The 15517-nt window shown below is 58.3% G+C and overlaps 1 protein-coding gene across 1 annotated transcript; it reads right to left on the bottom strand.

Annotated features, from left to right (window-relative positions):
* Positions 1–4953: 4953 nt before the first annotated feature.
* LOC133766296 (ral-GDS-related protein-like) lies at positions 4954–13692 on the bottom strand. The gene is made up of 15 exons (XM_062199986.1): positions 13655–13692; positions 13464–13566; positions 13210–13272; positions 12109–12210; positions 11715–11908; positions 10311–10504; positions 9904–10172; positions 9046–9261; positions 8610–8713; positions 8095–8164; positions 6762–6836; positions 6278–6352; positions 5715–5747; positions 5239–5360; positions 4954–5017 (listed from the first exon to the last, which is right to left on the bottom strand). The coding sequence occupies exons 1-15, from the start codon at positions 13690–13692 to the stop codon at positions 4954–4956; spliced, it is 1722 nt and encodes a 573-aa protein (XP_062055970.1).
* Positions 13693–15517: the final 1825 nt, after the last annotated feature.

Raw genomic sequence — 15517 nt, 5'->3', positions numbered from 1 at the left:
CTCCCTCTCTCTCTGTAACTCTTTCAATTAAGTATTTTTAAAAATTTTAAAAAATGGAATGAGGTGAAAGCATGTGCCCCATCTCCTGGGGAGGAGACATAGACTCCTCCTGCCTCTGATAGGGACCCCAGGGCCCTGGGTAGGAAAGGAAGACCCCGCCTGACTTGGCCATCCAGGAACTCTGAGGGATGGAGGGTGGGACACAGGTTCAACGTCACCTCCAGATGTGGTTCCATCTGCTGAACGGTGCCGCCTGTCGTGGACCTGTTTGAACACACTTCCCACTTCCACGTGTAGCGTGAGCTCCGTGACTGGTTCCTGGTCAAGCCAATCATACTCAGGCTCTGGTGGCTCCCTGATTGGTTTATATATACTACCTCATTATCTTCAACTTGACCAATCAGGTGAACTTGAACCTTTGGAATTGATAAAAATCCCAGCCAGGCAGTTTTTTTTTTTTTTTTGATTCATTTATTTTAAAGTCAGAGTTACAGGGAGGGAGAGAGGGGGAGAGGAGGAGAGGGAGAGAAAGAGAGAGAGAGAGAGAACTTCCTTCAGCTGGTTTACTCCTCAGTTGGCAGAATGGCGGGGGCTGAGCCAGGCTGAAGCCAGAGCCAGGAGCTTCATCTGGGTCTCCCATGTGGTGGCAGGGGCCAAAGCCCCCAGGCCATCTTCTGCCGCTCTCCCCAGGCACATTGGCAGGGAGCTGGACAAGAAGTGGAGCAGCTGGCACTCAAACCAGCTCCCAGGTGGAATGCCAGTGACATAGGCGGTACCTTCCCCAGGCACTTGGGGAGCAGCCCTGTGGCTACGGGGAGGGGGGGGCTTTCTCTGCCTCCTTCTTAAACCTTCGCTTTGCTCACTCCCTCCTTGTCCCAGTGCCTCACTCGTCCCAGACAAGGATCCGGCAGACAGCAGGAGCTGTGGCACCAAAGACTGCCGCACTCCTCAGAGAATCTGGCAGAGAAGAACAGTTGTAGCCCAGGAGACCACGATGCTCAGGGAGCAAAGGGGAGAGAAGCTGTGACCCGGTGGAAGAGGAGAGGCAGTGGTCCACAGAGCGGTAACATCAGAACTGTAACAGCAAGAGCTGCGACACAGACGCGGTGTCACTTCCGAGGGATTCGGTAAAAGGAAGCAGCCGGCACCCCTCGTGGGGAAGAGACACAGACCTGAGTGGTTGGAGCGGCAGATGTGGCCACTGCTCTCTCACGCCTCCCACATGCCAACCCAGAACTCCTGCGACAACAGGACCCGACACGTAGCGTCCACTTGGCCAAGTGTTTGTTGACTGAGACTTGTATGTCCAAAGTGACTCTCTAGGTTCTGGGGCTGGGGAAATTAACAGAGTTCCGTTTTCACGAAATCTAGACTGTCCAGTCTTCCCCAGAAACGAGGGAAACTATTCCCACAAGCGCCGTGGAAGAAGAGCACCCGTGCCCAGCCCGTCAGCACTGGGCTCCATTTCTCTCCTTCCACTGGGATGGGCCAGGTTGGGGCATGCTAACAACCCATCAGGGGCGTGAGCCAGCAAGGCTCATCTCTTCTCAGGAGACTTGTCCTTGGCAGGGGATCCGTGGCTCTGTTCCTCATCTTCCCCGTGCACGACCCTCAGCGACAGAGCTGCACATACAGCTTCCTCGCCACGGCGGCAGGGCTCAGGAGGGCTTCCCAGCAGCAGCCAGTGCTGAAGTAAGCGTGGGGACTCGGGGGGCCCAGGTGACCCTGGCTACGACACCCCACTGTCCTGCCGGGATCTCTGTCCCTCACACCAGCCTTCCCTCGCCTGACTCCCACGCGTGGTCATCTCAGCACCTGCCACTTCCATGGGGTCATTCCCGTTATTGGGGCTATATCTATGTGTGGCCCCAGGTCCGGTCCTTGCTAGGTGCAACCCGGGTGGGGGAGAGGCCGCCGCTCCCTGGGGGGTGCAGTTTCCGGGAACACGTGCTTGTGGATGCTGGGCTCAGTGCCTGGGTGGGATGACCAGGCACGGACCACACCGATGTGGACAGGCGCTGGCCTCGGGGAGCCTCAGGGGAGCACACAGAAAACTGCACCCCAAAAATGAAGGAGAGCAAAGCAGCCCCCCCCAGCACAGCTTATGCACACTGTGGTCACGCCACATGCCTGATGAGCAGACTGACGTGCCTATTTATTTAAATGATGTCGAAGTTACAGCTTTAACTTGTTTGTTCTGTTTGCCTAATACTTACATACCTCAGTCAATTCACTAATTTCTGGTCTTGAAGCCCTTTTTGGTGCTTGAATTCCTAAATTGACTGATAACATTATTTTGTATAACATGATGTTTTGAGCATGAATGCACAGAGCAGTCAGGCAATCACATGGGAATGACAGCTCCTCGTTGGCAGGGAGGGGGGCATGCAAGGGAGCTCGTGCTGTGGGTGTGCAATGCTGCAAGCGTTCCAGGAACCCGGCAGTGTCTCCCAGGGTGCAGAGATGCAGCTTCTATGCCGTAGCTCCTCCACTACATACATACCTGACAGATCTGTGCCGTGTCACCAAAACCTGTGCCACAGTTGAAATACCAGCACTCAGAGCCCCAACCGGAACACCCTGCCATGTGCCTGATGGTGAATACTCACGCAGTGATTCAACGGTGGCAAAGGTGAGACACAGCAAAGTGCAAGAAGACAAGTTCAAGTCAGCCTTGGGAATTGGAAAGGCCAGGTAGAGTCCCTGCCCTCCGACATCATCTACAGCAAGCGTCAGGTGTTGGTTGGCCCCACCGTGTGTCAGCACTGGTGCCCGAGGCCCTGGGACTCCCCTCAGGTGTGCCTAGCTTCTGCAAAGCTGGTGACTCCGAGGTGTGTCAGGAACGTTCCCTAAGACAACTCTACCTAAGGGGACTTGAAGACAAATGTGCCGTCCACAGGCACAGGTGCTGACCCTGCAGCACTGCTGTCGCCTCAGAGGTTGAAGATGCAAGTTCCAGTGAAAATGTGGAGACATAGAACAGTTAATACAGAGAAGACGGAAAATGAGAAAACAAAGCAACTGTCAGGAAGGGGCACCTGCTGCCAGGAAGCCCAGCCCTTAGTGTGTCCATTATTTCCAGGAACAGACGGCTTGTTCCTGTGAAAAGCAGGCAACACATTCATCTGGATGTCTTAGGGATACTAGCCATTAGTGTGTCCCGTAGTGGTACAGATATCAAAACAAACTTTTGATAAAGCACTATGACATTGTGGTAGTATTTTTACATTCCATCTAATATGCTTTTTTTTTTATTTTCTTCTTTTTTTTTAAATGTGTGTTTTTTGTTTTGTTTTTCTGTTTTGTTTTGTTTTGTTTTGTTTTTTGACAGGCAGAGTGGACAGTAGAGGGAGACAGAGAGAGAAAGGTTTTCCTTTTTGCCGTTGGTTCACCCTCCAATGGCTGCCGCGGTAGGCGCGCTGCGGCCAGCGCACCGCGCTGTTCCGATGGCAGGAGCCAGGTGCTTATCCTTGTCTCCCATGGGGTACAGGGCCCAAGAACTTGGGCCATCCTCCACTGCACTCCCTGGCCACAGCAGAGAGCTGGCCTGGAAGAGGGGCAACCGGGACAGGATCGGTGCCCCGACCGGGACTAGAACCCGGTGTGCCAGCGCCGCAAGGTGGAGGATTAGCCTAGTGAGCCGCGGCGCCGGCCTATTTTTTTCTTTATTTTTTAAAGATTTGTTTGTTTGTCATGACTGGAGCCTAGGGAGATTACTGAGACCATAAACAAGAGTGTCAAATTGTTAAGTCAACAACAGGAGTCACTGTGCACTTATTCCTCATGTAGGATCTTGGTCCTTAATGTGCTGTACATTGTGATTTAATGCTACAACTAGTACTCAAACAGTATTTTTCACTTTGTGTTTCTATGTGGCTGCAAATTGTTGAAATCTTCACTTAAAATATACTAAACTGATCTTCTGTATATAAGAGAAATTAAAATGAATCTCGATGTGAATGGAAGGGGAGAAGGAGCGAGAAAGGGGAGGGTTGGGCGTGGGAGGGAAGTTATAGGGGGGGGGAAGCCATTGTCATCCATAAGCTGTACTTTGCAAATTTATATTCAATAAATAAAAGTTTTAAAAAAAAGATTTGTTTGTTTGAAAGCTAGAGGTAGAGGCAGAGAGAGAGAGGTCTTCCATTTGCTGGTTCACTCCCCAAATGGCCACAATGGCTGGAGCTGGGCTGATCAGATGCCAGGAGCCAGAGTTTCTTCTGGGTCTCCTGCGTAGGTGCAGGGGCCCAAGGACTGGGGCCATCCCACACTGTTTTCCCAGGCCATAGCAGAGACTGGATTAGAAGGAGAGCAGCCGGGACTCGAACACACCCCTGATGCCAGCACTGCAGGTGATAGCTTTACCCACCATGCCACAGCACCAGCCCCTCTTTTATTTATTTGGAAGGCAAACACAGAGATAGAGAGACCTTCCATCTGCTGGTTCACCTCCCATATGCCCACCACAGCCAGGCCAGGCCAGGCTGGACCCAACATCCTAAACCCAGGGCAGAAAGTGCAAGAGGAGCCAGGCAGGATTTTTACACCAGGCACCAAGTGATCTGCCAGCGCCTCTTAGGAGAAGAACCTCAGGGAACCTCACCCAGCGAGGTGCAGCTCCAGGAGCTGCAACTAGGAGGGGCCCATGCCCACGGCGCATTTGCACGGTGGAACACCGCTCACAACCTCAGTTACGGGGAAGCGATGACGAGGAAGCATGAAACTCATGGTGCAACATATTTACATTAACTTTAATAAAACTCTAACAGGGAGCTACTAACAGTGACTATAGTTCAATGGGGGAAAGGAGAGAACGTAAGAGGGGCAATTAAACTGACACAACGCAGGCCTCAGCTTCACAGCAGGGAGGCCACTGTCCCAGGCACCAGGCTCCCAATGAGCTCAGATCTGCCCCTGAGGTCCCAGGACTCAGTCACGAGGGCATCATGATGGTGTTCATGGCCTTGAGGCTGCTGCGGGCCTCTTGGCAGAGGGCTCCAGCTGGCGGGACAGGGCATAGCTAACGGAGAGAGCACAGCCATGAGTCCACCAAGAGCCTCAGCTCATGCCTCCCTCCCAGGGCCTGCCCAGGAGCTGCAGTCCTGGGGGCCAGCAGTGCCCATAGGACAGGGCCTGCTGCCACCAGGGGGCCTGGACGGTGCTCCCCCAGCTGCACAGCAGGGAGAGCCCTCCCCACCCCCAACACCCCTGGGCTTCACCCAATTCCTGCCCATCACTCACCTCTCCTTCTCAGTGAGATACTCCACAGACCGGAACCACACGCCAAACTCCTCATCACGCTTAAAATAATAATTGCTCGCTGCCACCTGCAGCAGTTGGATTTCTTGCAGGACTTTAATTTCCTGGGGACAGAGGGGCACACAGGACACGGTCAGCGCCTGGGCTGGGAACGCTGTGGGGACCTGGTAGGGGAGGGGCCGCGGGGTTCTGGGTGTTTCCTCTAAAGAGGCCTCCTCCAATCCAGCCCATGCAGGCCGCACCCTGGCCTTCGACAGGGGTGCCAACAGCCCCTCCCCAGGGGCTTCTCCTTGATTCCAGTCCTCTACCCGCACCCACCCTAGGGATGGGTCTCCCCCTCATGTGCACCCAGCCCTCCTAATAGAGCAAAGCTGCAGGGATGATGCATGGGGGTCCTGAACAGGACCACCTGTGACCCCCAGTGCCCTCCTGCCCTGAGTGAGGCCACAGCTGCTCACCTTATTCAGTTTCTCGAAGCTGAAGTCAGCCTGCTGGAAGGCAGACAGAGTCCATCAGAACTGCCCCCAGCCAGGCCCAGCCCCGACCCTCCCCTTCATGAGGCCGTCAAGGGGATGCGGGTGGGAAAGGACAAGGATCTGGGTGAGCTCTGGAGAGGGGACCTGGCAGCTGAGGCTCAGGCACCTGCTGTTCTCACCCTGCCTGGTGACAGGAGGGAAACAGAGGCTGGGATGGGCGAGGGTGCTTGGCCATGTCAGTGCTTCCTGACCTTGCTGGGCCCAATTTCTCTCCTGCCCATGGAGCCTACCCAAGGGGGAGGCCAAGGAGGCTCAGCCAAGACCTTGTGTAGCTTTGTCCCTCCAGGAGAGGGAGGGGCACCCAGTTGGAGGCCCCGACACTCACAGGGCAGAGGCAGTGAAGCCCCAGCCCCAGGGACGGCTGGGAGGTTCAGGAGAAGGGCTGGCAGCGCAGAAGGCTAAGAATGCAGTACAGGCTCTCCCCGCACCTGCCCCCGCCAGCCTCAGGGACCCGGGCCCACCCCACCTGCCCCAGGATCACTCACATGCACAGAGTCCCCCATCACAGTGTCCAACATCACCAGGTATTTCAGGTAAGTGCCAAGAAAGGGGACGACTCCCTGTGCCGCAGGGGGTGGTGATGAGCACCTGCTCTCAGGTGCCACCCAAGCCCTGCCCCAGAGACCCCTCCACCCCAGCTCCTGGACCCTGGCTCATGTCTCCCCCCGGGAGCCCTCCAGGACCTTGGCAGCCTCCCCCATTCTCCATCCTCCCAGCTACTCCCAGGACAGCAGGCACCCCTAGGACTCCTGCTGGGATGTCCAAGGGCACACAGGCCCTGTTTCGACCAGCGCCACCTCAGCCCCAAGTGCACTGAGAGCCCAGCTGCCCCAGGCCCTGGCTCTGGTCTCTCCGGTGGAGGCCACTGAGGCAGTGTGGGGACCGCAGGGAGGGCTGGAGGTGTTAGCCCTGCTCCTGTGGCTCGGGCCCCGGTGTGACGGAGGAGTCCCCTCGCCCGGGCACACGCACCTTCTGTTGTTTCCGCAGCCTCATCTGGGCTCTCTGTGGATTCTGCTCCCGGGCAGCAAGCTTGAAGGCCCCCTTCTGCCAGGATCAAGGTCAGGGTCATAGGGCCTGTCCTTCCCACCCCTGCCCACACCTGGGCCCTCTGCTGGGGCCCTGCATGTCTGAGCCCCTCCCCCAAGTGCACTCTGTCTGGATGCTGTGGCTCCCACCCTCACTGGGGGCACCTTGAGCAAGGGGCCTCCCTGGGTCTGCTCCTTGGCTAGTGAGGGTGCTGGGTGCCCCCCCCACAGCTGTCCTGACTCAGCATCCTACCTCTGCCCTCCTCCTCCTCACTGTCCCCTGGGAGGAAGGCCAGGCCCTGCACCACACATCACCCTTCCTGGTGCCTCACCGACCCCCGTGAGCTCTGCACAACAGGCTCACCAGCCCCATCCTCTACTTGAGAAATCAGAGGCCATGGGCAGTGACCAGCCCAGGGCCACACAGGAGAGCCTGCCCTGCCCCCAGCTGACTGGCACCCCACTGCTTCACCACAACCCCAGCTGCACCCCTGGCCAGGAGTCCATCAGGGCTCTCTGTGTCCTGGTCCCTGGCCAGGCGCAGCCATGGAGGGAGAGGGCCAGGTGGTCTCAGGAGGCCTGGCTGATAGGTGCTGGCCACCCAGCCCCACTGGGTGCTCCCCCCACCCCCAGCAGGGTCAAGGACGAACCACAGCTTCTGCTGCACATCTCCCCTGCCACTCAGGGCGTGGCCCCCAGGGATCATCTCTGAGTGACAGGCAGGGCCTGCACAGGCTCTGGGTGGCGACACTTTGCTTCCTCCCTTAGGTGGAAGGCATTGAGATGTGGTCAGGACAGAGCCACCAGGCATGTGTGAGGAGGCCTCAGGAGCTTCTCCTCGTCTACCTGCAGATGATGTCATTGCCCTGGGCAGGGTGAGAATCCCAGGACCTCAGGCGATGGGCAGTGGGTCAGGGCAGGACGGGCATCACAGCCACAGGTGCATCTGTTTCTCATGTGCCCACTGCACCTGATGCTCGGAAACCATGGACCACGGGCCCTGGGACACCCGTGTTCAGTTCCCCCCTCCCCAGTGCAGGCGGGTGGCCTTCCCCATGCAGGTCCTGGGCAGGCAGATCCCAGGCAGGGCCTGGCTTTGTGAGGAACCGAGGTCACCCTGTGGAAGGAGGGAAGTCCTTCCTGCCACTCTGCCACACAGCCCGGGTGGGGTCAGGCGCACAGAGCCTGTCCTGCCGGCCAACACCACCCCTGCCCCAGGCCCTCACTCCACCCCTCACCCTACCCCCAAACACTTACCCCACTTCCCAGCCCCCTACCTTGGTGAGCCGATCCCTGCTCAAGCCATTGTCCTTCTCACACAGGCGCTCAAATTTTTTGCAGCTTTTCCTGTGGAGATGGGAAACCAGGAGGAGCCACTCGGTGTGATGGGAGGGTGGTGAGTGCAGCTCCCTTTGCTCGAGAGCAAGGAGGATGCACACGGCCCAGGTGAGTTTCCACTGAGTTCCCGAAGCCCTGGGGCCCAGGGGACGGGGGAAGCTCAAGTGGTTCTCCTGGGCCCCTCCCCTCCACGGAGCAGCACCGTTCTGCCTCACGTTCACCTGCACAGGGAGCTCCGGTGCTGCCCAGGAGCACTATTCAAGAACTGGTGCCTGACAGCAAAGCAAATAGCATCCTGAGGCAAACATGAGGCAGAAGGTCTAGGGGTCTCGAAGGTGACGTTCCCCATGCCTCCCCTTAGAGTCCACGTCTGGTCCCTCCCAGATCATGGGGTTAGTGCTGAGTCCTAGGGTCCCAGGTACACCCTGGTGCTCCTGTGGGAGAAGGCACCCACCTGGAGACTTCTCCCCACGTCTCTTGCAGGCGACAAATTGGGGAGGTCTGTAGAGCAGTGAGGATGGCATGGGCCGAGGAAACGTTCCTGAGGGTCTGGCACTCCTGGAGAGCAGAGCGGATGAGGGAGAAGTCACCTGGATCCCCTGGGCTGACGTCCCCCTCCTGCATCAGATGCCCACGGAGCCACAGGAAGGCACGAGGGAACCATGGCCACCCTCACAGGGAGAGGATTGGGTTCAACCCACACGGAGGTTCAGGTGGCAGGTGAGCATGCACCCCTGGAGGAAGTGAGTCAGGTCAGGCCCCTCCCTGCATGGAAGGGCCCAGGGTCTGTGCAGGGTCTTCAGCCACAGGTTGTACTCCCGAGGGCTGATAGAGCAAAGTGGCCATTCCCAGAGTGCAGGGAGCAAGGGCCCTGGCCGCCCGCAGCTGACCTTGGCCACCTTGATCCAGTGCTCCACCACACGGGCCCTGTCCGTGGCCTTCCTGCTGGGGTCCCCCAAGCATGTGGTTACTACACAATTTGTCACGCAGTTGAACTGCTGGACGGTGGCATGGACAGTGGAGGCCAGGTGTTCCTTGCCTCTCTTGCTGCTCTTGGTCCAGACGGAGCCCAGGCAGTGGAAGGGCACGACCTTCTGGAACAGCTCCTGGGGAGGAGAGTGACCCATGGGCACAGCCACCCCCACTCAGAGTGCACCGGTGCCCACACTCCCAGGATGCTGTGCATGGGGCTCACAGCAGTGGGAGCAGCAGCCCACTGTGGGTGCCCAGAGCCCCATGGCCCAGAGCCCATTCTTGGAGAGAAGACACAGAGGTGTTTTCTCCCGGGCGTCCTGGCCAACTCCCCATCCCTCAGCCCATCGCCATCAGCCCTATGCTCCTTGTCCCATCCCAGCGCACCTCCCTGTGGCAGCTACACCAAGGGGCTCTGTTTGTGTGTCTGCTCTGGGACCCCGTCCAACTCTGAAGCCTAATCAGTGCTGAGACAGGTAAGGCATTCTGGGCAGACTGGCAGGGACAGGGGCCTGGCTGCACCACAGTGAGTGCCCTCCACCACCTCCGGGCCACACCGTGCCCAGCTTTCTGTCTGCCGCTCTGAGCACCTGGCATGAGTGTGTCCCATCTCTGCTGTCCACAGGGGACAGGTGGGTTAGGACATGAGAAACGAGCCCAGGTCACACTGGGGCTGACATGGAGCCTGGGCTGACTCTGGCCAGGGCTTGTGTGGGACGCCAGCTGCCACAGGGACGCCGTGGTCCTGGCCCTGCCCAGCAGAGCCGGCTGCTCACCGCATCCAGAAGCGTGAGCTGTTCTGCCATCGTCCTGGGGGAGAAGGCGGTGATGTCAACCATCTCCGCCCCAGGCAGCTCCTCTGCAGGCCCAGCCCATCCAGAGGAGGCCTGTGGAGCTGGCCCTGGTGCTGACTGTGCGCATGGGGGCAGGCCCCGTGGGGAAGCTGGCCCTGGCTCTGGAGCAGGTCCTGGCTGAGCCAGCGGTGCTGCAGCTGGCTCGAGAGCCAGTGCGCGGAAGGGTGGTGGCCCTGCACGCAGAGCGGGAGCTGGAAGAAGAGAAAGGGTCGCCAACGTGAATCACCTTCCAGTGGCCTCTGCAAACCCCGAGGGGTCGCACCGCCTGGAAGGGGAGTCCAGCCCCAAACACCACCCCTGAGAGACCTGCAGACTGCGCTGCCCCTCACCGTCTGCTGTGGCCTCAGGGCGCTGGGCGTGTCCGGGCAGGGCATACAGAAAATACACCTGGGTCCCCAGGTCTCCTCCAGGCAGGCTGACAGGCTTGCAGCCCACCTTCATCTTCAGCAGTGGAAGGCTGGTGTGGCCATGGAGCTCTGCCTCGTACAGGTCTCTGCAGCGTCCCAGGAAGGAAGCCATGTTGCTGGGGACGCAAGCGAGGGCAGCGGGGTCAGAGGCTGGCCTTGGCCACCACACTGCACTGCCAGGGGCCCTTCTGTGGCTCTGGGGCCCTGGGCATGCCTCAGCCTGTCCAGAGCATGACCCACCCCCCAAGCCCTCCTGGGCTGTCCTGGCCGTGGCAGACCTGGTCAACAGGGCTGGTGCACACCCGTGGTGACAGCCTCCCAGGGACCTTCTTTCCTGAGGGGAGGGCCCCTGGTGCTCAGCACAGAGGCTCCAGGCAGACTTAGGAGCAGGTATCTAGGACCTCTGTAGTCTTGGCATCCTGGGGAGGGGGCCGGGAGCATGGGTGGAGCTGGGAAGCACCTGTCCTGGCTATGGACCCCTGGCTGCTCTGCGCCCTAGCATCCTCTCTCCTTTGCAGGTCTGGGACCCCCCTTCCCAGCTCTGTTCTCCTTTCCTTCGCGGGGAGTCCCCGGGCCTCAGTGCTCTAAGAGGAGTCACAGGAAGTGGGAGATCCACACCCTGTCTGTCCCTCCCCAGCCACAGCCCACATTTTGCTCCCACAGTTGGCAGGGACAGAAGGCCTCCGACTGGACCCACAGTCTGTGACGTCTTAGTGGGGCCTGGGCTCTGACATCCTGGCAAGACCATGGGAAGACGATCCTCTCCCCTCTGACCCTGTGGACAGGATCCGGGCAGGCATTCAGCTGGGAGAGTCTGGTCCTCCCAGGTCATGAGGCCCCGGGAATGCTGTCTGCTTTGCTCGCTGAGCTGTGACACGTGTCTGCAAAGTGACTGCCCAGAGTGCTTAACATTCACGTGCTGTGGGGATGAACCCCACACGGATCCTTGCCAGAGAGCTGAGGGGCCTGGGCCCAATACCCAGTGCCCGGGCCCTGCTCTGTCTGTATCAGGGACTGGGGCTGGGAGGCCTCCTTTACAGATGGGAAGGCAGGGCTGCTCTCTGTGGGGTTTTCCAAACCTCGAGTGCCGTGGGCTATTGAGTCCCGAGGGTGCAGAGGCCAGAAGAAGAGGGATGAGCGCAGTGCCAGCAGCCCTGGCCACGGAGCAGGCACCAGGCTCCTGCCATGTCTGCAGTCACATGGTGCCTGTACAACTCCTGAGGCTCACACCCACACCACCCCCCTTCTCAGAGGAGCACGCAGGCACAGAGAGCCATTTCTAGGGGGCAGCAGAGGCCCCTGTGCCTGGAGGGCACAGACGCTCACCTGTGGAATATCTGGTCCAGGAAATACGGAACAGTGCTGAAGTCGCCATATGAGCACAGCAAAGTGGACATGTAAGCGATGGTTCTTCCTGGGGAGGCCGGGACCAGGGACTCCTCCAGTTTCGCCTTGGTGCCTGGCTGCAGGCTCCGCAGGGGGCAGACCTCTGCCAGGTGCAGTGTGGACACACCTCCAAACTAGGGAGGACCAGCAGGGACAGGAGTCAGAGGAGGCTCCAGGGACCCCCAACCACGGGAGTCTGGGCTGGAAGAAGACCCCCTCACAGAGGGCAACCAGCTGCAGCAGGTGACCCCTCACATCCCTGGGGGGTTGGGCATGGAAGGCCCAGAGTGACTTTGTTGGCCACATACAGAGCAGTTGGGAGAGTGGGGAGAGCAGAGTATCCCCCCAGGGAGGCCAGCAGCTGGGAGCAGCAGTGCAGAGATGGCAGCTGGCGGTGTCCCGGCCACAGCCCTTCTGCACAGTGATCTGACCGTGGCTGCTCCAGGGGGACACCTCAGCCCCTCTCCCAGAATGTGCTGTCTGGGCCTCTGTCTCAGCAGGGCATTAGCTCCTGTGAGAGTGACGGTGATGCTCTGACACCTGGGTCCCCGAGTGTGGCTGCATGTGCACATGCGCTCCTGAAGAGGTGATGGACGTTAGGTCAGGCCATGGAGTGGGCCCCAGGTCTGCCGTGCTGATAAGGAGAGGGGACAAGGACACAGAGAAGCACAGGAGAACACGAGAACACGGGAACGGAGATGCACATGTACAAGCAGGAGACAGGGACATCCAGCCCCCAGCACTGTGTGCAAACTCCTGTGTGAGAGCCGCCCTCGTGTGGGGCCCTGGGCTGTGACTGTCCAGCAGACCAGGCTCCAGGGGCGCTCTCTGAGGCCGTGACCTGCAGCAGGGCAGCTGGGGACAAGCACTGGAATCCCAGCTGAGCCGCAGGACAAATGTCCTTTCTCATGGAACAGGATGAAGATGGGTGGGGGCTCCAGGGCTGAGACCCAGGGACATGCTGCTGACACATGCATGGAGTAGTCTCTCTCTCTCTCTCGTGTAAGCCTCACCCTGTGTGTGGGGTTTGGGTTCTCTGTGTCGTGGGTTGTGGGGAGGTCATGAAGCACAGTGGAGCTGACCCCTGCCCGGGATTCATGGGCTGGGGGGGAACCCATTGCTGTCCCACATGCGGACGCTCTTGACTTTGTATCCAGGGTACCAGTAGTAACCTGTCCCCTGAACATCCCACCAGTACCCAACATGGGGTTGCCATAACCCAGCTGTCTGTGGGCAGCAAAGGAGTGAGATCTCTTAGGAACGAGACTGGGGTCAGTCACTCGGGTGGGAAACACCAGGACGGGGCCCAGAGGTGCCTATATCCAGGCTCTGGTCCTCGGCCCAGCCTGGTCATCTTGAGTCCCCACCTGTGTATCTCCCTAGGCCCCTCCCTCAGCCCAGCCCAGCGCTGTCCACGGCTGTTGGCCTGACGCACCTGTCCATTGCCTGAGAAGATGAGTTCCTCATGGGAATCATTGCTGATCTCCAGCGTGGAGCCCTGCAAACAGAGTGCCCGGAGCCAGGCCAGAAGGCGTCAGTGTCCCACAGGAGACACCCCTGTGAGTATTTCCACTCCCCAGGTCACATACGGAGGGACATCTGGGTATACCCCCAGCCAGGAGGACTCCAGGTGACACAGGAGAACTCACGTGGAACCCCTGAGTAGACAAAATGGCCCCCAACACCCACTTTCCCATCCGCTCCATCCCTGGAATGGGTACGGACAACACCACAACTCTCGTCCAACGCCTGAATCCTGGTGCTGTGCAGGAAGGGCCCCTCCTCTTGTCCCCTTCATGGGGATGGGAGGACAGCCCACGCAGGGTCACCAGAGACTCTGGGCCTGGCCGGGACTTCCCAGGGCTCCTAAACCGTGTTACCTGTGGCTGCCTCCTCCCCCGTGGCCACAGGCGTCCATAGTGAGAGCTCAGCCAGCGTGTTACACGCTGGAAGAGACCTTCATTCTGGGCTTTGGCTCGGCCAGAGCCTCGCCTTGAAGGGCAGCAGCAAGGGAACATAGTTCTCCCTGCAACGCTTCCTATCAAGTGAGCTGGCAATGGCTACCACTACAATGTGGGTGCCTGGTTACCAGAGTTCCATGTTCTGTTGTGGCCCGTCACCAAGGAAGTGAGGTCACTTCCTCCAGGTCCAGGACATGGACCCTTCCAGCAGGAAGAGCTCCCAAGGCCCTCTGGGCTGCTGACTGTTCCTCTCCTGCCCCGATGCCATCCCCTTGACTGTGCACAATTCTGCAAACACAGCCCCATCCCTCAGTGCCTGGGAGACCTGGATGGGGTCAGGATCCCAGGCTGAAGGGCACTCAGCTGGAGTCTAAACCTCCTTTTCCTATCATTTCCCAAAGACAGTAGCCTGCTTCTTAGGAAGGCCCCTAAAATCCAAGCTAAGGTCAGTGAGGAAAGCCAAGGGCAGTGTCTTAGGCGCACCCTAAGTTCTTAGGCCATCTTCTGCTGCTTTCCCAGGTGCATTAGCAGGGAGCAGAATCAGAAGTGGCACAGCTGAGCCACAAAGCGGCACCCCTATGGGATGCTGGCACAGCAGGCGGTGGCTTCACCTGCTAGAGCACAGCACCAGCTCCTGTGTGAGCTTTTATTTAGAATGCTGAGAGTGAATGGTGGAACTGGTGGCAAGGTCATGGCATCACCTGGAGTCTGAGTGACTCGTGGAAGCCCAGCCTGGGCCAGGGTCTTCTCCACTCCACAAGGGTGGCCCTCCATCCTGAGTCGGGTCTGGTCCTGGTTGTTCCCATGCTCAGACGCTGCCCCCCAGTCAAAATCTCTGAGCTGGAACCAGTGTTTGCTCTCTGTCCTGCTGTAAGGACAGAGCTGCCTTCCCACGTCTCAGACACCCCCAAGCCTTCAAACACGAGTGTCAGCTTCAGCGGGCTCCTGAGCACCACACGGGTCCTCTCCCAGGACCTTCAGCCCCATGCTGCAAAGTCTGGCCTGCTTGCCACGGAGCCCCACTGCTCTCCAGACCCTGACCCCGCCAACGGCAGTGTGTCAGAGCCATCGGAAACCTGTAGCCATCAGGGGTCTTTCCACAATTCTTTCCACCAATCTTTTTTTTTTTTTTTAAGATTTATGTTATATTTGAAGGCAAGTTACAGAGAGGCATAGGTAGAGACAGAGAGATCTTCCATCTGCTGGTTCACTCCAAATGGCCGCAACAGCTGGAGCTGCTCCAATCTGACCAGGAGCCAGGAGCTTCTTCCGGGTCTTCCACATGGGTGCAGGGGCCCAAGGACTTGGGCCATCTTCTATTGCCTTCCCAGGCCATAGAGCAGTAGCGGAATTAGATAGCCGGGACTTGAACCAGTGTCCAAATGGGATCCTGGCACTGCAGTAGTCTTACGTTTCCTGCTCTGTCTCCTAGTGAACTGGTCACATTCTGTTTTTACTGAAACTTCTATTTTTTATTTGCTTTATACTCTTTATTGAAAACAGTTGCAGACGAAGTAATTCATATTTTCCAGCTCCTATTTCCCTTTCTCTCTCCTCAGGGATATTCAGTTACATTTTCATATTTATTGCCTTAAAATGTACCTTTAAATATCTCAGAGCATTATCTTATTTTTTAAAGATTAATTTCATTAATTTATGTGAAAAGCAGAGTAACAGAGAGAGACAGAGATTGTTATCTGCTGGCTCACCCTATACAATGCGTGCAACACAGGGCTGGGCCAGGCCGAAGCCAGGATCCAGGAGCTCCATCTGGATCTCCCA

Source organism: Lepus europaeus, chromosome 9, assembly GCF_033115175.1.
Source record: "Lepus europaeus isolate LE1 chromosome 9, mLepTim1.pri, whole genome shotgun sequence".
NCBI classification, from domain to species: Eukaryota; Metazoa; Chordata; class Mammalia; order Lagomorpha; family Leporidae; genus Lepus; species Lepus europaeus.
Note: the sequence above shows the minus strand (reverse complement) of the source record. Positions and strands in the feature narration are given on the sequence as shown.

Excerpts from the sequence above, each read along its gene's own strand:
- LOC133766296 (XM_062199986.1), bottom strand. The coding sequence starts at position 13,692 with ATGGACGCCTGTGGCCACGGGGGAGGAGGCAGCCACAG. Across the intron at positions 11,909-12,108 it reads CCTCCCTGGGGGGATACTCT|TTTGGAGGTGTGTCCACACT; the intron begins GCTCTCCCCACT and ends GGTCCTCCCTAG. Across the intron at positions 10,505-11,714 it reads CTGGACCAGATATTCCACAG|CAACATGGCTTCCTTCCTGG; the intron begins GTGAGCGTCTGT and ends TTGCGTCCCCAG.